At 29.6% G+C, this 23,954-nt stretch overlaps 1 protein-coding gene, 1 long non-coding RNA gene and 2 other non-coding genes across 4 annotated transcripts; 2 read left to right on the top strand and 2 right to left on the bottom strand.

Moving 5' to 3' along the window:
- Positions 1 to 570: 570 nt before the first annotated feature.
- Positions 571 to 1,467, top strand: LOC148204336 (uncharacterized). The gene is made up of 2 exons (XR_015784565.1): positions 571 to 665; positions 1,110 to 1,467. It is a non-coding gene; the product is annotated as an uncharacterized LOC148204336 (long non-coding RNA).
- An 8,140-nt stretch (positions 1,468 to 9,607) lies between these two features.
- TRNAS-GCU (transfer RNA serine (anticodon GCU)) lies at positions 9,608 to 9,689 on the top strand. The gene has a single exon. It is a non-coding gene; the product is annotated as a tRNA-Ser (tRNA).
- A 51-nt stretch (positions 9,690 to 9,740) lies between these two features.
- TRNAD-GUC (transfer RNA aspartic acid (anticodon GUC)) lies at positions 9,741 to 9,812 on the bottom strand. The gene has a single exon. It is a non-coding gene; the product is annotated as a tRNA-Asp (tRNA).
- Positions 9,813 to 13,824: 4,012 nt separating this feature from the next.
- Positions 13,825 to 22,107, bottom strand: LOC148204333 (putative clathrin assembly protein At5g35200). Its single transcript, XM_088107877.1, has 13 exons — positions 22,063 to 22,107; positions 21,919 to 21,988; positions 21,058 to 21,155; positions 20,839 to 20,980; positions 20,299 to 20,393; positions 18,428 to 18,493; positions 18,280 to 18,345; positions 18,103 to 18,183; positions 17,952 to 18,032; positions 14,583 to 14,726; positions 14,432 to 14,504; positions 14,233 to 14,342; positions 13,825 to 14,088 (listed from the first exon to the last, which is right to left on the bottom strand). The coding sequence occupies exons 1-13, from the start codon at positions 22,105 to 22,107 to the stop codon at positions 13,825 to 13,827; spliced, it is 1,335 nt and encodes a 444-aa protein (XP_087964003.1).
- Positions 22,108 to 23,954: the final 1,847 nt, after the last annotated feature.

Below are 23,954 nucleotides of genomic sequence, written 5' to 3'. Positions count from 1 at the left end.
TTTTTTGTGACAGCGTGGAGGAAGGCGGTGCTTGAGGCAAGGCCGGTGATGGCGGTGAAAAGGTTGAAGGATGTGACGATTTCTGAGAAGGAGTTTAAGGAGAAGATTGAGGAAGAGGGAGGGAGAGGGATTGGAAAAAAGCTGGGAAAAGTTAATTCATGTCAGAAAAAAGAAAATGACTTGGTATTACCGTTAGCCACCTCAGCGGATTTTTAACGCCGTTGGTTTTGGAGGACCAAAAATTATAGTTTCTTTAAGGAGAAGGATCAAAGTGTACCTTACTTTGAAAGAGGAAATAAAAATAAATTCGCTTAATAGTTTAGGAACTAAAAACATATTTAACCTTTAAAAGTATTAGATCGATATCACAACATAAGACAGTGAAATTGATAGACACTATGTTATTAGCACCATCTAATTCTCTTACAATATAGTTGATCTGTATAAGGTATGTAAATTATATTTGTAAAAGAATGATAAATATTTGAAGATCAAAAGGGAAGAAAGTCAAAAGTTGGGAACTTTTAAAGAAGGGCAGGGAAGGGGAACAAGAGGGACAGAGGTTGCTTGCGCAAATGTAGGTAATTTGGTCTTGGGTGTCGAGCATCATCTGAAAAGAAAAGAAACGAAAAAAGAAAGAAAAGAAATGAAAAGAAAAAGGAATGGTAAAGTGAAGAAGAAGTGATTCGGGATGAGAGAATGTGGTTGTTAAGCCGAACCAAGCAGATTTATCTCATGTCTAAAACTCTGCGCCCACACACGCACCCACCATTCATTTTTCCCTTGTTTTCTTCTATACTTTCTTCGTTTTCATGGGGTCCTATAATTTTTTATGGACAAAATTGCACTCGCTGCTAACAGCTACACATTCAATTCTCAACACTACTTTCATTTTCAAACATACACATTTCTTAGCCTTCATGCAACCTTTTCTCTTTGTTCTCTTTTTCTTTTTATTTCTTCCCAAAATATTCATCCCCACCCACTATTTGGTCCCTTCACACTTCTGTCTTCAAACACTGCTATAAAGTTTTAGTTTTTTTTTTCTTTACCTGCCCCATATATATATATTTATTGATCTGATGATTCCATTATGATTGTGGTGGCAGCTGCTGAAGCTGAGAGAGGTGAATATGGTGAGGATTGTAGCTGTCAGAGCCTACTGGATCGAAGAATACAGTCTTTTTCTGCAGAATCTTCCTCAGGCAAATGTGCATTCTTAGCTGATGTGGATGTGAAGTTTTGTTCTTTTCATCTTCTGCTTTGAGTTTTGATTTCTGATGCTGCCGATCGTGATATTGGCAAGACGGCTCAATCTGTTAGCTTACTCTCTTGTTTCCTTTTTCTCTTTGTTCTTGGACCAATGTTAATATGCAAGAAGAACTGGAGATTAACTTATTCTTCCCATATTTTTCATTTATTGTTATGATCTCAGGTTTTTGGTAATTTTCAGCATTGATTTCTGCATCTTCAATTGGGTTTCTGGTATAATTCTAATGTTTTATATTTGTAAAAGGCTAATAGTAGAGTGTATACTTCTGAAATCACTGCATATGAATTTTTTGAGCTTAAAAAATAAATATATGATGTTTATTTTATAAGTTATTCAACTTTTTTATTTTATTTTTATTCTATATAAAATTCAGAAAAAGTATATATTTGATGACACTGTTGAGAGAAATTTTACCATGTAAACTCTGCGATGGAAAGGAAAAAATTGGGAAGAAGACGTTTTTTTATTTCAACGTTGGGTTTCTACATTGTAACAGCCAATCCTGTAGCTTTTGGGTAAGTGATCTTTGAATTTTGGGGGACAATAAATGCAGACACTGTTTTGTTTTATTACCGTTTCAAAACTATGTCAGTCTTTTGTTTCTGTCTCTTTTACACTATTTTGTCATTTCTCTTGGGAAATGAGCTTGTCAAAAACGGTGACTCGTGTCACGTTTGTCTCAAATTACTGACAAGTTTTACCACTAAAATAATTTGTTTTGTCATTAATGTACAATTTATTGTTTCTTAATCTGTTTTTACATTACATTTACCTTAGTATTTAGTGAATGAGTTAATTATATAACTATAATTAATATATATATATATATATATATATATATAAATATCCAAAGAGTATAATTAACTAGTTAAAGATTACTTATACTAGTTAACACTAGTTTTTGGTTACAAGTTTAATTATTGGTAATAGTTAAAAAGCCTAAATTTGATTTGTTTATTTTTTTTTTTATTTTAGTAGAGATGTAAATTTGGTATATTACATATTGTTATCTACTTACATGAGACCCACATAACTAAAAGACCTCTATTAAAAAAAAGTTTACATAATTAAAATCTAAAAAAATCTTATATGAATTAGAACCGATTAATATGGATTTTTCTTACACATAAAAAATATTAATCTTTTTAAATATCTTCGACTTGAAACAACCAGTTTCAAACTTTGATATGAGAGATTAGTCTCGACCTTTGGTCAAAGCTATCCCATCTCAAACTTTGGTTAGGGATAACTCCTCTTAACCTTTGGTCCAAAAGACTCATCTTGACCTTTAGTCTAACACATTCCAACTTGAACTTTGACTCAGGACAACCAGTCTCAACTTTCAGCCTAAGTTAGTCAGTATTGAATTTTTGGTTCGGCCATACCCACCTCTACCTTCAACCTATAATAGATCGTCTCGACCTTCTGTTCAACCAACTCGTCTTAGTTTTCATCCTTGACCTACGCGTCACGACCTTTAGCATGGGACAACTCATTTCAACCTTAAGTATGAGTTATCTCCTCTTCGACTTAGCCCAGGGCTACCCATCTTGGCCTTTGGCCTAGGATGACCTATCTTGACATTTGGCGTGAAACGACCCATCTCGATCTTTGACTCGAGACAACCCATATCAACTTTCAGTTCAAGATGACTCATCTCGATCTTCAGTCTTGGAAGGTCATCTCGACCTTTGGCCCAAGGCATTTCGTTTAGACCTTTGGCTCGAGACGATTGTTTTATACCTTTGCATGAGACGACCAATCTAGACCTTTAGGTCGAGACGACCAGTCAAGACCTTCAAGCTAGATTCAATTGTCTTGAACTTCAACCCAAGTCACTCTGTCTCAACCTTCGACCTAATCCAACACATCTCAACCTTTGGTTCGGACACGTCAGTCTTGATTTTCTAGCCATGATAGCCCATTTCTAATTTTGGTACAAAATGTCTTCTCTCGACCTTTAACCTTGTCGGCCAGTCTCGACCTTTGGACCTAAATGACTTTACTTTCGACCCATCACGTATTGTCTTGACCTTTTACCTAGAATAACATGTCTTGAACTTCGACCCAAACAGCTTGTCTCGACCTTCATCCTCAGCCAACTTGTCTTGGCTTTTAGAATAGTCTGTCTCGATCTTCGACCTAGGTGGCCCATGACGACCATCTCAACTTTCAATCCAAGATATCCTGTTTAGCACTTCGACCCGACCCATCAATCTCGACCTTTGGCTTAGGCCAACCCATCACGACTTCGATCTGTGCTAACCATTCTCGACCTTCGACTCAAGATGGATAATCTCAACCTTTGGCTCAGAAAGACTTGTCTCGACCATCAACCTGTGATGGCCTGTCTCGACCATCAACCTGTGATGGCCTGTCTCGACATTTTGTCCTAGACGACTCATCTTAACTAGGAATGGCAACGGGTTGGGTCAGGCACAAATAATGCCTACCCGCAACCCGACCCTCTACCAGCACGAATACCCGCTAAAAAAATACTCGCGGATACCCGCAAATATTTTAAGAAATATATTTTTATAAGTTATGAAAATAAATTTATATAAAATTACAAAAATATATAAAATATAATATAAATTAAATTAAATGTAAATTAAAATTTAATTTTAATTAAATTTAACCTTATAAAATATAAATTAATGTTAATTTTAATTAAATTTAACTTATTAAAATATAAATTAAATTTTAATTTTTATTTTTTGTGGGTAACAGATATTTGCAGGTACGGATAGTATAACACCCACACCCGACCCGTTTATAAGCGAATATTAAAATACATGCTACCTGCAACCCACGGGTACTAAGTATTCGCGGTTACCAACTATCTGTCGTAGATTTTATCTGAAGATATCTGTGGCGCGCGAATTTTTTTGACATTCGTAATCTTAACCTTCAACCCGAGTTGGTCCATCTCAACTTTTGGTTTGGAAAGACTTGTCTCAACCTTGGACATGAGGCGACTTATCTCTACCTTTGGTTTTAAATGACCTATATTTAATTTCAGCCTAAAATAATGGTTTAAACCCTTTAGTTGTCCCTATTTATGCGGGTTTTTCCAATTTTGATCCTCTTCTTATTAAAATCTCCAATTGAGTCCTTAAAAGTGCTAATTTGAACCAATGGAGCCCCTACCGTTAAATTTATATAACGGGGTTAAGTTTGTGCACATGTTAGAACGTTGACGTGACCAGTTTTTGCCACATCACTCATACTACCTCAGAGTCATCTTTTCCAACAGCACAAACCTAATTTCCCTAGTGTCGTCGTCGTAAAGCCGTTGCGAAGCCTTCAGTCTCGCCTTCATCACCTTGCTACACCGCAACCGTGAAGCCATCGTGAGAACGCTAGTAGCGCCTTCGCTACACCGCCACCTTCTTCACACATCCACCATCTCGTTGCGCCTCAATGTTGAAGGAGTTTAGTGGTCAACGACAAGAGTTAGATCCAAAGACAAAGGCAAAGTTAGATCCAAAGACAAAATAATAATCTTCGTTTTCTACCCTGATAAGTGTGAAAAAGAGTTGTTTTTATACTTATAAATGAACTCAATCTTGTAATTATTCATGTTGTTCCTCATTGAAAAGTTGTAATAGGTAGTAGATTGTTATGTAAAATATTGTACAGGAAATGATATATTATTTAGACTCTGTCAGCCAATTTTCGCAAAGCGAAAGCCAAAATTCGCACTGCCAGAAAAAGAAAATTCGCATAGCGCACCAGTACCTGTGCGCTAAGCGAATAACATCAGTTAAAATACAACAGTTAAGAAAATTCGCATAGCGCACCAGTACATGTGCGCTAAGCGAACTAATGAATTTAAGTAGCTTTAAAAGACGTGACAGAGCGACAGAAACTCTCTCCTTCGAACAGAAGTTCCAGACAAAAGAAAGAAACGAAAACATCTTAAGGAACTTCCAGAGACTGCTCCAAGGCATCAAGACACCATTGTTGCAAGGGATTGCTTCAAATGTGTACGTTTTAGATGATTAGGAGTAGTTAAATTTCTCTTTCGTTGGGATTGGATGTAATGAACTCACTGTAATTTTCCTGTTCAATATATCGTTGTTCGTTCATATGCTTTTTCTTGAATTTATTATCATTGTATGAAAATATAATGTTATTTGAATGTCTTTGATTACTGGAAAGTAACTTTGAACATGAACGTAGATAGAGCAATTAAGTGATTGGGATCTAGGGATAGACTCAATAACTTGATCATTCTTAACATCGGACTTAATGCAAATTGTATGTTAAATTGACTAAGGGATTAACATTTTAATATATTAATTTAGAACTAGTTACTAAGGGATTAGGACTAGTATGCCTTGATGTGAATGTTTGAATGAAGTAATGATATATTGAACAGAGTTTTATCTTCATATGATTCATGAAACCCAATTCCAACGAAGTTTCATTTAAATATAAATTTCTTGCACACCAACTGTTTGATAAAAATACCAAAAAGATTTTCTTGTGTTGTTTTGTACACTTTGATGTCTAATTGAGTTATAAAAGGAAGAATTGTCCTGTGTTGCACAAGTCCCTTGGGAGACGATACTTTGAACTTACTCTATATTACTTGGAACGATTTGGTATACTTGCCAAAAAGTTATCATACCCTCACACCTCTTTACTTTCTTCCTCTTCTCATCTCTGTTCGTGTCTGTACTTTTCAGTTCAAAACCAGACTCAAAGAGTTCAAAGACCTCAACTTTGGATTTGATCTGCAAAATCTGATGTATGCCCTTTATTGCTTTTCAAGATTTTCTGATCTTTCTAGTCCCAGAAACTACCACAAGGACCACCACCACAACAACAAAATGAATATTCTTATGGTGGTTCTCATCATCAACAATCCAACAACAAAATCAATATCCATTCTTATCATTTCTCAATCACTGCAACACTAAAATTGACATCTTTACCTTCTACCTTAATGCCCTTCAACTCCAAGGTATCATTTTTCGTTCACCTTTGGTTCCAATTTTTCAATCGATTCACGTTAAAGAGGGTATCTTTTTTTAAAATTAGCATTAGTTAGAGAAAATTAAAACAGAGAAGGATAATAGGTATGGTAGGAGATTTGGAATCAATGTGAGTGGATTAAAATACAGATTAAAAGAAAAAAATTAATTGTTTTTGTTGAGAATGTCTTGAAGAAGAACAGTTCTGTGGGCTTTGATTTGAATGTTAAATGGGGTTACTGGGTTTGTTTAGGATAGAGAATTTATGGGCGGATCAGTTTGATCTGAATGTTAAATGGTTCTTCCAGTGCTTCTGACAATGCTTTTGGTGACTCTTTTGATGTGGTGAACTTCATGGCCTCCGAGAATCCTCTTCAATCTAAAATGGGTGCCAGGAATTGCTCCAATCTCTTCAGGCAAAAGAACTCCCCTGATGGATTTTTTTCCATTGAAAATGGTTCTGTTGTTGGGGAAGATAATTTTTCTTCATTTACCCACATAAACATTAAATTATTACATTTTACCAAATTTCAGGTCTCACCATGCGATGTTTCAACTCTCACAATGCCACGTCTTAAAAGATAGACACATCAACCTTCCACTTGTGCAGAAACTTAACCCTGTTAAGTAAATTTAACGACAGATGCTCAATTAATTCAAATTAACACTTTTAAAGACTCAATTGGGGATTTTAATAAAAGGAGATCAAAATGAAAAAACCTCACATAAATAGGGACAACTAAAGAGTTTAAACCTAAAATAATTTATCTCAATATTTAGTCTCATCTTGTCTCTGGACTTTCAATCGGACTCATCTTAAGCTTTAGTTTCAAACCTCTCATCTCAACCTTCTCTTACTAGTCAATCTCAACTTTTAGAAATTGATTTTGAAAAAAAATATATATTTAAAAATGATATTTAAATAATATTATGCTAGCGTGAAAAAATATACTTAAATTTAGTGCATCAATAATTTAACGTGTAAATGTAGTTCTCGTTTTTTATATCTACAATTATATTATTTTCTCATAATATTCAACATGTATTTTGAATGGACACTTAAGATTAATAAATAATAATCCACATCTTAAGATATTTGTTAACTTGAGAGCTGTGTAAATTACTCATGATTCCAATATCAAAACTTTAGGAGAAAAAAAAGGAGAATATTGTTTCACGACTATTGTTTCATTTGTCATTTAGTTTTCAACCACAACCACATATATCATTTTGTTCTCTTTTTTGTTTTCTTTTGAGATCAGGGGATAAAGAATCATGCTCGAATGATATTGTGTTAAAAAAAATTGCAATGCAAAGTATTTTAGGATGGTTTAAACCCTCCCTTGGTCCTCAAGTTTGTATGAAAATCTCAGTTGGGTCCTCAAGTTTTTTTCTGTCTCAATTGGGTCATATTTTTTGTAAAAGTGAGCACATTGTACCATAACCGTTAAGTGGTGTGAGACGGCGTTAAATTGGTGTGAGCTGGAGCACAGAGAATGTGGTGATGTGTTTAGGGTTTCTTACGTGGACGGTTTTGTTTAAAAAAATAGTGCTGATGTGGCATAAGTACCCTTTTCAGAATTAGGGATTTGAAATTGGAATTGGGAATTGCGGAGAAGGACGAGGACCATTGATGACCTTCCTTGGCTGTTCTTTAAAGAAATACAACTCCGCACCAGGCCTCATCTTAGTTAAACTTCAACCCAATAAACCAATGCGAAAAATGTGTGTCGAACGAAACTGGTTTGGCTTCCACGCTTGGTACCCACCAATTCAAAATCAAAATTCCATGCAAATAACTATAAGAGGAAACCCACTTATGCTCTGAAATCAACAACGCACCCCTTTTGTTTTTGTCTCTCTTTCTCTTTCTATGCACTTTTACCATTGAAACTGAACCAGTGATTTCTGGGGTTGTCCAAAAAGGGTGTTTTTATTGTTTTACTGGGGGAAAGTTTTCATCTTTGAACGTTTTTTTTCTTGTTGGGTCTGGTGTTTTGCTGATGACACGTTTTTTATGATCCTGTTATATTTTTGTTGGGTTGTGTAGGTTATTGTCAGTGGAACTCATTGTTTTTCCTTATTCGGGTGTGTTGTTACTTTTCGAGTTTGGAGAAAAGTCCCTTTGATTTTTGTTGTATTTGCTTTTGATTTTTGATGCTTTCTGGTTACAGGGTGTTTCTCTCAGGGTAGCGCTTGGAGTTACAGAACAACACCAAATAATAATATTAAAATGAGAAGACATGCTCTGTTCATGCTCTGTTCCTCTGATGGAGCTGTTAATGCAGTCATGGCCACTCCCCGACTTCGTTGCTCTACATTTCCATGCCACCCTAACCATATATACCAAGTTTAAAGCGAAACAAATTAAACAAAAAGGAAAATTCCTTTGTGAAGAAGAAGCCAATAATTGAAAAGAAAATTGATCGGTAGATACCAATAATCATGTCAAAGCCACGGCTTTCAAGCTCACGATATTGTTGACAGAGAGCGCAGGGCTCGCAGCAGCAATGAATCAAGCAATCAGTACATCCATTTCCCTTTAAACCATGTTGTCTTCTCATCTTGGATCGGTAGAAGCACAACTGATAATATAAATAAATAATAATACATAATAATAACATGTTTAATTGTTCTCTCTGTTTTCTTGAGATTTACGTTTCGCAATGGAGGAGGAAGCAGAGGGGGAGGGAGGTAGTCAAAACATCACCACGTGCCATGTCATAATCTCTCAAATTAAATACAAATTCCACGTAATCAAATATTTTGACATCAGCGCAACACGTCAGCACCAACTAACGCCGTTTGTTACAATTTAACGGTTAGGGTAAAATTTGTTCACTTTTACAAAAAATATGACCCAATTGAGACAGAAAAAAACTTGAGGACCCAACTGAGATTTTCATACAAACTTGAGGACCAAGGGAGGGTTTAAACCTTTTAGGATCATATAAGTCTTCTTCTCTAAAGTGAATTTGTCTTTAATTGAGTTATGATTTAATATATATGAAATGGATGTTTATGTTAACATAATTTGTGATGTAATATTTAAAGTCTTTTTTTAATACAAGTTCATTTTCATTATGGTTTTAATAATTTAACCCATAAAATTAATGTTTGATTTATCATGATTAATCGTGTGTAATTACGTTTTTTTTTTCACCGGGTTGTACAATGAGGACAATCTCCTTTTCTGTCCTGTTTGATTATTAGATCACAATGTATTGAAATATAAATAATAATCAGGCAAGATTATATAAGTAAAGAGGATGAATTATAATCCTAACCTGCAACAAAACTATAAACGACCTTCTTTCAAAAACTGAACTAAAAATAAAGTATGAATTGTAAAGTCGCTTTGGCCGAGTGGTTAAGGCGTGTGCCTGCTAAGTACATGGGATTTTCCCGCGAGAGTTCGAATCTCTCAGGCGACGCCGTTTTTATAATATAATATTATTATAATTTTTTGGCTGTAAAAATTAAAACGCCGTTGCCGGGGATCGAACCCGGGTCACCCGCGTGACAGGCGGGAATACTCACCACTATACTACAACGACCATGTTACTGTTACTAACTAATTATTTTGTTTTTTCTAATGGAATTTCACCGTGAAAATCTTCCTTATCCGGTACAAATCAATACAAATTAAATTAAAGTTTGAATTAGTAAATATAAATTCGGATGAATTTCTATTTAAACTGTTAGTTAAATCTCTTAAATTCAATAATCATATTAAACTCAATTATTCATCAAAATAGAATTCCCAAAAAGATATCAACTGCTGTAATTTTTCCCAAATCAAAATTTTCTTGTCAATATTTTAATCATTAAGTGGAACCCAAATTCAATTTAATAAAAACAAAAAGCTAAATATACATGAAATCAACTTGATAAAACTTAAAAAAAAAAACTAATTCCAAAATATTTAAAGCCATCTTAGAAAAAAAAACTTGAAAAGACAACACATACAAGGATTTATCTTAATTATATGTTCTTCAATTTATTTATTTTTCAATCACACTTGACCTCAAGATTTTAATGATAAACTATCACTAATTATCAACACTAATATAACTTGTTGAATAATATGAAGGAGAAATATGGGAGGGATATTTATCAATTGATTATTCAATTACATAAATACATTTGATACTACCCTTTAATCCAAAACCCAAAATAATAAGTTTTGAGTTTTTTTTTCACATTTATATTATTCAATTTACTGTTTTGAATCCAATAAAGTTTTGTTGAATCATGCACTCTGAATTATGATCATTTGTATAATATATCATGTTATTTTATTCTATTACTGCAGTTAGTGTCACATGTTTAGGTAATAGTTATGATAATAGAATTATGTTTACATGTGTTTATTTTATTTTGAGATAGTTATGCTTTTGAGAACTCATTATTACATCTATTATTTAATTATTTTGAGAAAATTGTATTATTTTAAATGTTACATTATATGTCTTTTATTTTCTAGTTACTAAGTTACAAGGTGTAAAAAGTACGTGTATACGAGAACATTATTCATCTCTAACAATTATTCACTACTTTGTTACACTCTATAATTGCTCTCATTTCTTGATTTTTTATTGATTTTTATTTAAAAAATTGACCAACCTTTATGTATTGTAAATAATAGTCTATCAACATTAGATCTCCTTTTTTTTTTCTAGTACTTATAAGAATATCAAAACTATAATTAACTAATGCAACCATGTTAACAAAAGGATCATTGTTAGTAAAAATATTTTTCAGGAATTAGTATATTAATAGTGTTTGAAAATAGTGTTTCGCACAACATTGTTTAATGGATTAAAAAAAGTGTATAATCTGAGTAAGATATTTAAACGTTTGGTTTTCCTTAAATTTTTTTTAAGAAATTTTACTAATCTTTAAGAAAATTATATAAATTTTACTTCTTTAGATCTACAGATAATATTCTCATAATTTTTGTTTCATCTAGTCAACACGACTTCTGGTTTATAATATTTTAACTAATATGATAAGTGTAATAAATTTAATTATTTCTCTAATCTTTCTCGTAAATGTAATTTTATCCTTTTGTAATTAAAATTATGTAAACTATTTAATTTAATATAATATGATAATTTATTGTTATAATACATGTATAATTATACTTATTTTTTTATAAAGAAAAAGATGAAACAAAAAATTTCATGATCCTTTATTAACGGGAGATATATGTTTATTTCAAATATCTATAACTATTATAAAGAGATACCTCTGTTGTGTACACATTTAGTATTTCTATTTAAGTATTTTTAATGTAATTGTTTATTGATTTTTTAAACATTAACAGTTATTTTGAGATATTCTTTTTTGTATAAAACTGATTATCAGTTTCTTTTTTTAATCTATTCATTTCACGAATTTATGTACTGTTTATTGTTCACATTCAGGTTTTCTTCCTATATTCTTTTTCTCCTATTTTGTTTGTTCTGGACTACTTTGACAGTCTCCTTTTACTTTTCAGTACAAATATGAGTATCAGATTATTTATTTTGATTATTTATTTTTAGAGTGTGGTGATGCTTGTTTAGGACGGTTAAAATAAAACAATTTCGTAAATTTGATTTTTTAATAATTGGTTAATCTCTCTATCACGTATGGTTAATATTGGTTTAATAATTTTATTTTTTATTAAATTCAAAAATTATTTAATAATTAAATAACTTAATTGATGTTCTTAATTATAATATTAATAAAATTAAAAATATGATAGTATTTATAATAAAATAATATTGTAGAATTTACACAAGTAATGAGGACTGATATTTGAAAAACAAAACATGTGGTGAATCATAAATAATGAAAATAATTTGAGTTATTATAAAAAAGTTGTCTGTGTTTTCACGAGCTATTAATGTGTCATAGATAAATTATATTACTTTTTGTTTTCGGTTTTTAAAATTTGAAAAAATTATAGATGACGTCTTTTATACGAAATTAAATTTTTTATTGAAGAGTATACTATGCCTTTTTAACAAAATTAATATTTTTCTTTTCAAAATACATGTATATAAATGGATATTATATTTTTCTCATAATAAATACAAACAAAATTAACTTAATTAAATTACAATACTTTTACCAGTTAACACAATATTATAGATATCTAAAAAATGCGAAAATACTTATGTTTTCACGGATAAGAATAAGGTTAAAATAATAATTTAGTTTATCTTTTCGTTTGATTCTTTTAAATAATTAACAAAAAAAAATGTATATCACGTGGTTTTCTATTTATTTTTTATTTTTTAAATTATTTTTTACTTTTTTTAATTTTAAAAAATTATATATTTCAAACTAGAATAGTGTCACATAGTAGGAATGTCATATGTTAATGTCGATGTCACATGTCAGTATCTTATATTCAATGCGATATCTATGTTCATTATTTTTATTCAATTCAGTTTTAAATTTTTTTAGAGTGATCAATTTTGTCCATTTCCAAATTGAGAGCAAATTTAATTTTTATATAAATGTTATCTTGATTTTTAGGTTAAATTGTTTAATTGATTTTTAATTTAAATACTTTATGTGATTTTTAACCTCTTAAAATTTTAAACAAATGGTGTTAGTCCCATTTCTAAAATTTTCATTCTAATTTTAGACCAACTCTAACCCAAAATTAGAAATATTTAATAAATATGTGAATGATTTTGAAATAGTGGTATTTATGTTAGACTTTTTTTTAGAGAAGACATGAAAGAAATTTGACACTAATGAAATGTGAGAAAATAATATATCATTTCAATTTGAAAAAGAACAAAAAATTGCTCCATTTTAAAAAAAAATTAAAATTAAATTGAACAAGAAATAAAGAATATAGGGACTATATTGAAGACAAGACACTAACATATAACATTAATATTAACACGTGTGTCACTGACTCTAAAATGTAGTGTTATTATTATCATGTGAGACAATATTGACTTGACACATAAATATTTTTTTTTAAAATTAAAAAGAAAATCACAAACTGTCACAAATCATACATTTATTGTCTTGATAATTCTTTAAAGGAAATCAACAAAAAATATTAACTTGAAAAGATTGACAAAAATGAAGGAAAATTGATTGTTACATATATAATATATATTTGAATGGAATCGAAATTAAATCTAAGTTTATATATATATATATATATATATATATATATATATATATATTTAAAATAGTTTAAAAATTTACATATCCAAATCTAAATAATAGAATTAGATTTTAAATCTAAATACATGTTTAAAAAATAAATAGTTTGAATGTCTATAAATTAGTTCGGTATTGCTTTTTTTTAAGTATACATATGCATAAAGTGGTAGAACAAAAATTACAAACAGTGTTTTTACTCTAATTTAAAGTGATACATATGCATAAAGTGGTACAACAACATCCTTGGAGTTTCCTACATGCATAAACCTATATATCCTGGGAGTTTCCTACCTTCACAAACAAATTGATAATGACATTTTAACATACAAGTTTTTAGACCCATTTGATGGTAAGAAACAATCAATTTTCCAATTTTCCTAAAGAAAGCTATGTAGTTTGGGTTGGGTGTGTTGGCACAGTTGAAGGATCAAAAGGATTGACTGTTTTTCTTGGTTGCTGCATTAAATGTTGGTAAGGCATCTCACCCATTTCATATGGAATGTTAGGAAGTGAATTTGGAGATGCCATCTTAAATTGCTCATCATCATGATCAAAAGGATTAAACCTTACTTTGCTACTAAACTCACTTACACTTTCTTCTTTCTCAGCATTCATCTCATCATCATCTTTCCACAACTCCATTCCACCAACCTTCTTTTTCAAAACATCAAAGGAATCACAACAAAAAAACCAGTCAGAATTTTTTTTCTCTTTCAAAAGTCATGCACATCACTCTATCAAAACATTCATAGTTAAGAACATTATAATTATAGTTAAATCGCAAAAACTACTAACCTCTCTGTTATTCTCCATCTCAGTTGTTATATTCCCATTATAATTTTCTGGTTCAGCAAAAAGTGCAACCTCCCAACCTAGTTCTGGGCTTGTCCGATTCTCATCGTTTTCTGTTCAATTATATTTCAACAAAATAAATAAATAAATTTTAATAATGTTTTGTTGCATGACATTACATTATGGTAAGAGAATAATTTACCACTTGGGATAAATGTCATTGCTAGAGATTTCTCTTCAAATTCAGATGCTCCTGTGAGTAAGTCATGCAAACCCTAATAAAAACAAAACATTGAATTTTAGAATTTGTTGTCAAAGGAAATGGAAAATGTACAATAAGAAACAACATTTACCATAAGTTCAGCAGGTTGTGGCACAACCATGTTGTTTTCGGTATAAGCATTTGTTGGCTTATCAACAACATCGTCATTTATAGTCAAGATATCACCCGTTGAACTTGCATTGTTGTTGTTGATAAGTCTTTCACTATTGTCATCCTAATAAGAATATTAATTTAAAATGTATTTAAAGTAATATTAAAATAACAAATTTATAAGACACAGATATATGTATTTAATAAAAATTTGAGTAAGATTTATTTAAATTCTCGAAGTAACTTGAGTTTCATCCTTATCGTGTGACATTCATTACCCATAATCTTGATTTATTATTTTAATATAACAATTTATATATTTATTCATCTCCTTTCCACCACCCACCCATTTGAGAATATATATCTCCTTTACATAAATACACAAATTATTAAAGTTATCTATCTGTGGTAACTGAAATAACATAATTAAATATGTTAAAATAAAGTTCAACAAGTTTCCTTTTAATTAAGTATTTTCACAACAAAATATAAAACATGAACATGTTATCTGTAAATATTATGTATTTAATATATATAACAGATTATGTAAGAGGTAAATGTTTTGTCTAATGAGTAGATTCTTTATCCAATGATATGCACACAATCTTAAATTATCGTTGTGCTTAACGAAAATGTTTCTTAAACCTACATGATTTGTTGTTTAATATATACAACAAATCATAGAGGTTGCAAATGTTTTATCTAATAAATGGAGTTTTGATTTCATGATAAGCACACAATTTTAAGTTAACATGTATCTAAAATGTTGGATATTTTTACCTCATCTACTCTTGACTAAACAAATCAAGTATTTTTTAAACTCCAATCAGTCATCTCTATCCCATTGAATATTGTTTGAAATGCAATCTTTCTTGGTCAAGATAGAGTAATTTTTGGACAACAATTATACTTGACTAAGACAATGAGTATTTTTTGAAACATAGTCACCTCTGACTAAGCAAACAAGGTTTGTATAAATATGTGATAAAAAATCATAAGAATTTGTTCACTAGAGAGAATTACCATCTTACGACATATACAAAGATATAAACTCTCTTCTAGTTTGTTAACCAAACATAACAGTGTTCTTTTGTAAATTTTATGGGTGCAAAATGATTTTAGTAACATTTCAGCACTTAACAATTGTTCTCTTCTATATATTCTTCTTCTTCAAATTATATAGAGCTTGAAAGAAAGACTCATTGAAAATCCTTTTCTAGTCATTGAGGGCTTCTGAACTAAGATAACTTAATCTTCCAGCATTTAACGAGTGCGGATGTAGATGCATTAAAAGAACTCCATGCAACATAAAATGTCTTTTCGCTAGTTTGAAGAGTAATTTTACTCAACAAATAAAATCTAAGAGTGTACGAGACAAATTGGTGAATCAGAGTAGAGACAAGCTTGTGTCAAGATGATTCTTGAAATAAAGCAACTTTAGCTTATATCCCAAGAGATCTTGATGTAGACCATGCTTGCACGAATCATCTAGGTAAACAAAAAACAAAGACATTCCATACAAAAATAAGTTTCAAGAATATTTTTGTTAGGTATGTAAGCTTAAAGATCTTGTGTGCTCACCATATCATAAAGGCTTCGCTTATTAGACAAAGCGAAGATTGCAAGGTGATGTATCATCTGTCAAATGAAACACTTGCATTTTTACATGATCTACTATTTTCAGTCTTACGAAAGACATATCTTTATATTTTACAATGTATTGTGACAAAACTTAATCAAACACAATGAAGCCATGTTTGTAAGGAATTACTCCATCAAGATCATCATTAGAAAAAATATAACTAATGATGTGTTAATTTTCAATGGATAAGAACGTATCAAAGTGACAAGTTTAGTCGTGACTTTTGTTGTTGTTGTGTCATTACCCTGTCATTGCATTGTCTTTGTGCCTTCATCACCAACGAATACTAATCCATCAATAAGTATTAGTTTTTAGTATTTTGTTGGTGGAGAGAGTTGAATCTATACAACCTCTCTCATCCTCCGTTCCAACTATTATCATTAAGTCAACTTTACAGCTCCATCTAAACTAATAGTGATGTACTGGTAGAGTAGTAAAACGAGCTATCTAACTTGTCAAATTCATTACGGATAGGTCACTTAGTGAGTCAATTCAAACCATCTTACTGTTGAGAGTCTAACTCGACCCACTACAGATTGGTAAATTAAATAGATAGACTCACTTAACTAAAAAAATTACAACTTTTTTTCTTCAAACTAATTTATTAATTTTATTCATTCTAAAACGAAATAACCTAGACTTTTTTTTTCTTAATTTCATTGTAAATTAGTGCTTAACTATAAAATATCTAGAATGAGAAAATTGTCATGGCTTGGATCTTCTTTCATGAGAGTCAGAGACTTTTCTAATTTATAAAAACACTCACTTCTCTTTAGATTTAAAATAGCATCAAAGAATAACTCTAGTATTTGTCTTCGCACACATACACATATATGACCCTAATACTATAAACTATTACCCCAAAAGCAACAAAGAAAAATATGTAGTGCACAGATAAATGAGATAAACATGATGAAAGAGCAAGTTGTACACTTTAATAACAAGTAAATGAGCAATGAAATCCTAATATATTTAACAATTTCAAAAGGAGTTTAATGATTCCATAAATCCAGCGTGCATGTTAGGCATACGTATAGTTAATGTTCCATAAACCCATTAAATCCCAAATAAAAAATCAACCTTAAACTCCCAATAAATGAACTTCAAACCTACCTTATTGGATAATGTAATCTGTATCCAACCAATCATATTACTTTGATAAAATCCCTAATGATACAAATGATATACCTGGGTAGGATAGGATAATAAATCCATTATCCAACTTTTAAAATAATATCGAGTTAGGTTGAATTGAATTTCTAAATATTTTATGTTAAAAAATCTAATTCAATCCATTTTTTTTAAAATTAAATTAATAACTCAAGACATAATTTGTTCATAATTAATATAAATGTAAGGATGGATTTTGAGTTGAGTTTTGGATTTTCCATACTTAACTCATTGTCTAACCTAATAAAAATAAATTAGTTTGAATTGGATTGGAATTGATTCAATCATAATTAAAATTCAACCTAAATTAATTAGATTTAATTGAATAAGTTGAGTCTCTGAGTAATCTGAATCAATAAACATCTCTACACATTCAACCCTTCTAAAAGATACATGCATTGAAAAAATACTGTGAAAATGAAAACATGTGAACTAAATGATAAGTAAGGTGTACTTTTTTTTTTTCATTGAAACCTATTTCCCATCAACCTCTTAGAAGAAAAAACATATGATGTAATTCACAATTCAGCATCATACCATGTTGTTGTGTTCTAGCATTAAGGAGCTTGGGGCCTCCTTAATATATTCCTCCATGGTACTAATAAAAGAAGCAGGAGGCTGCAAAACAAATGTCAAACATTTTCACTATGAAGCAATATATAAATTAAAAATACAAGCTTAATAATACCATTTTAATATTGATGAATTTTCTCCCCCTTCCAAATTCTAATCTTTTGCAAGTTTCAAAGAACTCAGATAACCATTCTGCCTACAGTAAAAAATAACTCAGCAAGCATAATACGAATTTGGTAAAAGAATTAAGCATGCATAAATGCAAATAAAAAATTGACAATATGTAAAGTACCTGAGTCACTGATTTTTTATAAATTCGAAGTGAACTACGAGCATCATTATGGTACATCTCGAAAAACTGTGCCAAAATAGAAATAAATAAAATTTAACAACTACTTATAAAATTAAATTGCATTCTTAAAGTGTTGAGCTTTTTTCACCTTGTCAAGCAATTCAACCACTCCAACAGTTATTGCAACATATAGTTTGACACTTTCACCAGCAACCTAGTTGATAAATATCACAAACAAACACGTCATCAAAAGATGAGTACAATTATTTATCGAGTTTTTTTTATTATTTACTGAATCTTTAAAATTGATATATTAAAAAAATTGAATATATTTTAAAACGTAAAAATTATATTTTAAAGATTCATCAAATAGTCAATATCAAAAACTATATATGCACAGAATTAAAATTCTTAAGAGATCTAATTAAAACGAAGAAAATCATTTAATAAAAGATGATATTTCTTACTATTGAAGTAGCATATTGAATTAAGCGATTTTGTTCAGTTACACCCCTTGGCTGTAAAAGTCAATAGAAAGTGGTTTTCTTGTGAGTCATACATTAAAATTATCAAATGGAAATTAAACATCATGATTAGGTTGTTGTACTAATTAATGTTACCCTGCAATCTAGAAGTCTGGAGAGGAGATTTTGTAAGGCTGGCAATTGCTCCAACAAGATTTTGGTGTCAAGCTTGTCACTATATTTCTAAATGTCCATAGAATCAAATGTTTATTTACACGTGGTCATTTAAATAAAATGAGGATAAAATTGAGAAAAAAATTTGAGAAATCATATTAAATAAAACGTTTAATATCATATTTTGTCCCCAGTTTTACTCGAAAATGTCAAATTAGTCCATCCTTTAAAAAATGCGTCAATTACGTCCTCACTTAATAAAATTTGCATCAATGAAATCCCTTCCGTTAAATCCGTACAAACGGCTTTAATTATTTTTCTCTCTTATTAAATAACGCCGTTTGTACAGATTTAACGGAAGGGATTTCATTGATGCAAATTTTATTAAATGAGGACGTAATTGACGCATTTTTTAAAAGATGAACTAATTTGACATTTTCGAGCGAAACTGGGGACAAAATAGGGTATTAAGTCTAAATAAAACCATGAAATATTAAACAAAAAACATATTCAGCCTTAAAAAAAGACATCAAGTCAAGAAAAGATATACTTTTGGAGCAAGAGGGAATGAAAATTATTCATATAATACTACAGCACAAAAATAAAGCAATCACTTTTGTGGACAAGGAGTAAAAAATAGAAAACGCATACAAAAATTTAATAATTCAACCACCAAAATTGTTATCATGAATATTTTTTTTTTAAATACAAGATAATTAATTTGGACCAACTGCTCTATCTCAAGAATTTTGCATCGCATGGTCATCAAACTAAAACAATGGAAAAATGCAAAGGAAGCGACAGAAAAGTTGAAAAATGAAAGTAATAAAATGCAGCACATAGAAAGAGAATGTCATGCAAAAATCAATGACGGACATGGAAGAGTTAGGGTTGTAAAAAATATGTGAACGAAACTAAATTTATATAGTAAGTTGACTTAATAAAAAAAAAAACTCGACTGTTTAAAATAAAATCTACATTGAAATATTCTATAAATTTGATTCATGGAAATTGAACATTCTTAAATAACACCATTTAAACCAAAACAAAATACAACCTACGATATTGAGAAATATAGCCTAAAATAGAATGTGTATGAATAATAATTCAAACAATTTACCCTAGTTCAATTTAATTTAGTTCATTCAAATCTTGACGAAGTTCAGTTTAATTCATTTAAATAATGACACAGTTCAATGCATTTATCTTAAAACACGTTTAAATTTAATTTAATTTTAAAATAATTCAATCCAAAGTTGATGTAGTTCAATTTTGCTCACCCTAATAAGAGTTACCAAATAAATGTGCAAAACCTATTTCACAATTTGTTATGTCAAATAATCCAAAAACTAAGGAAAAGATTACGACCTAAATTTCTCACCGAGCTATTTGTTGCAGCGTCATAGTTTATTACATTGAAACATTGTATGCGTTCTTCAAGGTAGAGGGCATAATGACGAATCCAAATAGAAAAATCTAGTGTTTTTCACCAAAATATCCAAGTTAGTAAAGTAACACTCATGAAATACAAATTGTAAACCCAAGTTCATACTTATTATACCTAATAGTTTCTTATAATTAAATGAAAAAATATATTTTAACACATAAATTTTTTATATTTATTTTGATACTATTTTTTATTATTCTTTATTGAAAGTTTTACGTTGATTAGAAATAAGGTTAATTTAAAATATATAAATGAATGCAAAAATTTTAACTTACAAACTGGTTTTATAAGATAAATAAAGTTTAAAATTCATTTCTTAACATCTTTCATAAAAAAAAATATAAAATTTAACTATTTTATGATATTTTATCTCTATACTGTTTATCAAATAAATGTAAAAATACGACGAACTTTATAAATTAGAAACGAACAGAAAGAGAAGGTTGGAAAAGTGAAAATGAGCAAAACATGTACCGCTGGGGGCTGATTTTCCATGAAAGAATGAGAAGTCAATGATGTAACCTTTAGCATTGCGATAGTGGAGAAGCTCTTCAAAAATGGAAGAGTCAAGTTCCCTTATGGCACGATGTAAGACTAAAAGTGATTTCATGGCAACCTGAAGAAATACACAATGAACAAGCTTCTACTGTACCAACCAAAAACAGATCGGAAAATCGTTAATTAGGAACATACACTCCAATTATTAGAATGGCTAAAACGCTTTGTAAGACCCTCTATACAGTAAATCACCTCACTGCGAGGTTTTGACGGAGACAGTGAATGAAAAATTGCTGAAAACATTAAAAAAAAAAAGTGTCAATTTCTAGACTGAGTTGAAGATAAAAAAAATTAAGTGATCATATTCAATTAAATCTAAAAATATTGAAATAAAAAACCGTAGGAAAAATCAACACGCATAAATGTTTACAATGAACATTGTTCGTTTTGAATCAAACTCTAACATATTTATTTTTTGAAAAATATCTTTTTAAAAAAAAAATTTTGATAATTTTTTTACAACAACCTATGTGATAGTTTGTGATTGATCCATTTCAAATACAAGGACCAATAAAATAGTGACACATAGTCTGTTATAAAAAAATTGTTAAAATATCATGGTCCTTATTTTTTAGGGTTAAATATGTTTTTAGTCCCTAAACTATTGACCGTTTCTGGTTTTCGTCCCTCTTCCAAAGTAAGGTACAATTTAGTCCTCAATCTTTAAAAAACGTTCGTTTTAGTCGAAAAAACGTTCGTTTTGAGGACTAAAACGAGGACTAAAAACAAAATTTTGAGGACTAAAACGAACGTTTTTCTAAAGAATGAGGACCAAATTGTACCTTACTTTGGAAGAGGGACGAAAACCAGAAACGGCCAATAGTTTAGGGACTAAAAACATATTTAACCCTATTTTTTATATTACCCTAAAAAATCTTTTATCAATCAAAATATCTTTTATATATATAAACTCGTATTTATCTTTTTTTGATCTAAGGTAGAACTTTGTTTATATTTTAAGCAAAACTCATTAAACATTTACTAGAAATCACTTACTACGAATGTGCTTTTCCTTTGGTAATTTATGCTTATAGCTAGTTGCCTTAGCAATTGCTGCATCTAGTCCCTGCAATTCATCACCACATTTTAAGCAACATTCACAGACAAATTTAGTCACAAAAGAAATTGGATGCAGTATACCTTAAGTTCACCACTGAATTTTGCCAACTTTAAAGCCTTCTTCATGCTCACTTTTTTCATCTAACATTCAAATGGGAATAACTTTAAATTAAGACAAATAAATTATGTACTATATATAACTATAATTAATCATGAATGAATACAGTCAATAAATTCATTATATTAAACTTGTAAACATTGCACAAACCAAATCGAATAATAATGTTATTTCAAGCTTGAACACAATGAATGGTTATAAAAATTATATATATTTTTTTATATTTTCTCTCTATTATGTTTTCAAAACACACTAATTTTAATATATATATATATAGTTTTTTTAATATATATTAAAACATTGTTATGATCGAAAAAATCTCATGTAACAAAGTTAACGAACGAGCATTACGTTTCACGTAGATTCCAGCTTTGCATGGAGTAGATAAAGTTAATCAATTAATATATACATATCTAACACCTCTAGCTAGCTATGACAGTTTACTGAGATCATTTTAATACAATGTTGTGGCAAAAATGATATTGAAGAATATAATATTGTTCAAACTATTCAAGAAGGTTCCGATAAAAGAATTCAAATGCATCTTCAAGCATATTAGATATTATAAACTTGTTTAAAACAATAAATATCAGAATCAAATTAACAAATTGAGTAATATACACAAGAACACAAGAATTTAAACAAGATGAAAAAAAGCTTCTAAGAATTTAAATGGTTTTATTGAATTGTACTATTACTGTAATGAAAAAGCAATAAGAAATTTACATCTGAATCAAGTTGGCCGTTGGAGATGTTCAAAGGTGAAAGAAATGTTCAACAGTGCAAGACATCCTAGGTGACAATTTTTGTGGAAATAAACATACATGTTCAACGTTTGAAAAAGCATATTTGTCGGCGATATTACAGCATTATCTCTTTTACTTTTTTTTTCATTATTGTAACATTTTAAAATAAGTGAACTATTTAAATTTTGTTTGACTAAAAACATTTTAAAAGATAAAATATTTATTTCTTAATATGTTTGTTTCTTATGTTCTTAAAGATATAGTCAACTATATTCTAATCTCTTGGTGACATTATTTGCTCACACTAGTGAAAAAGAAGCGTATAACTTATATAATTTATAATTTTTTCCTCATTTATAATTTTATTTTTGTGATAAAATTTATTTGACTTTATCAAATTTCATCTTTGTTTTATTATTATTATTATTATTATTATTATTTTTATTTTTATTGTGATTATTATTATGATAATTATGTTAATTATTATTTATATTTGATTATTTCTCTAGCATTTAATATTGTTATATCAATTTTATAATTTCATACATAAAATATTATTAGTATAATATTTCATCATTATTATTAGTATTTTATAATTTAATATTTGATTATTATTATTAGTATTTTATGTGCTAATTTTAAATATGTTAAACTTTCTTCCAAAATTTGAATTTGTGATCCTTGATATTAGAATTACTTATCTTGGGTATTATATCTTGAAATACATTTAGATACAATGAATTTTGGTGATGTTATTAAAGAAAGAAATCAAACATTTGAGCAACTCATTTACTCCTGCAATAACAATATAAAAAAGAATTTTACAAATATTTTAAATTAATTTCATGACTTTTGGTTGCTAAACAAAACAAAGAGCATCCAAATTGACTTTGCTCCATTCCTAAAAGTGAATGCAATAATATCTTATTCATGTTTTCATGGTCGTGGCTTTTGTATTGGTCGTGATCATGCTAGTACTCATGATTGTGGATGACTATAAAAAAAATTTAAGAAACATTTTATCATCATAAATGAAATAATAATGTGAAAAAAGAAAAAATAGAAGGTGAAAATGATGACAAATAAAATGAAAATATAAATTATCATTA

Source organism: Vigna umbellata, chromosome 2, assembly GCF_029865625.1.
Source record: "Vigna umbellata cultivar VRB3 chromosome 2, Vumbellata_1.0, whole genome shotgun sequence".
NCBI classification, from domain to species: Eukaryota; Viridiplantae; Streptophyta; class Magnoliopsida; order Fabales; family Fabaceae; genus Vigna; species Vigna umbellata.
This window is presented reverse-complemented; position numbering and strand designations above follow the sequence as displayed.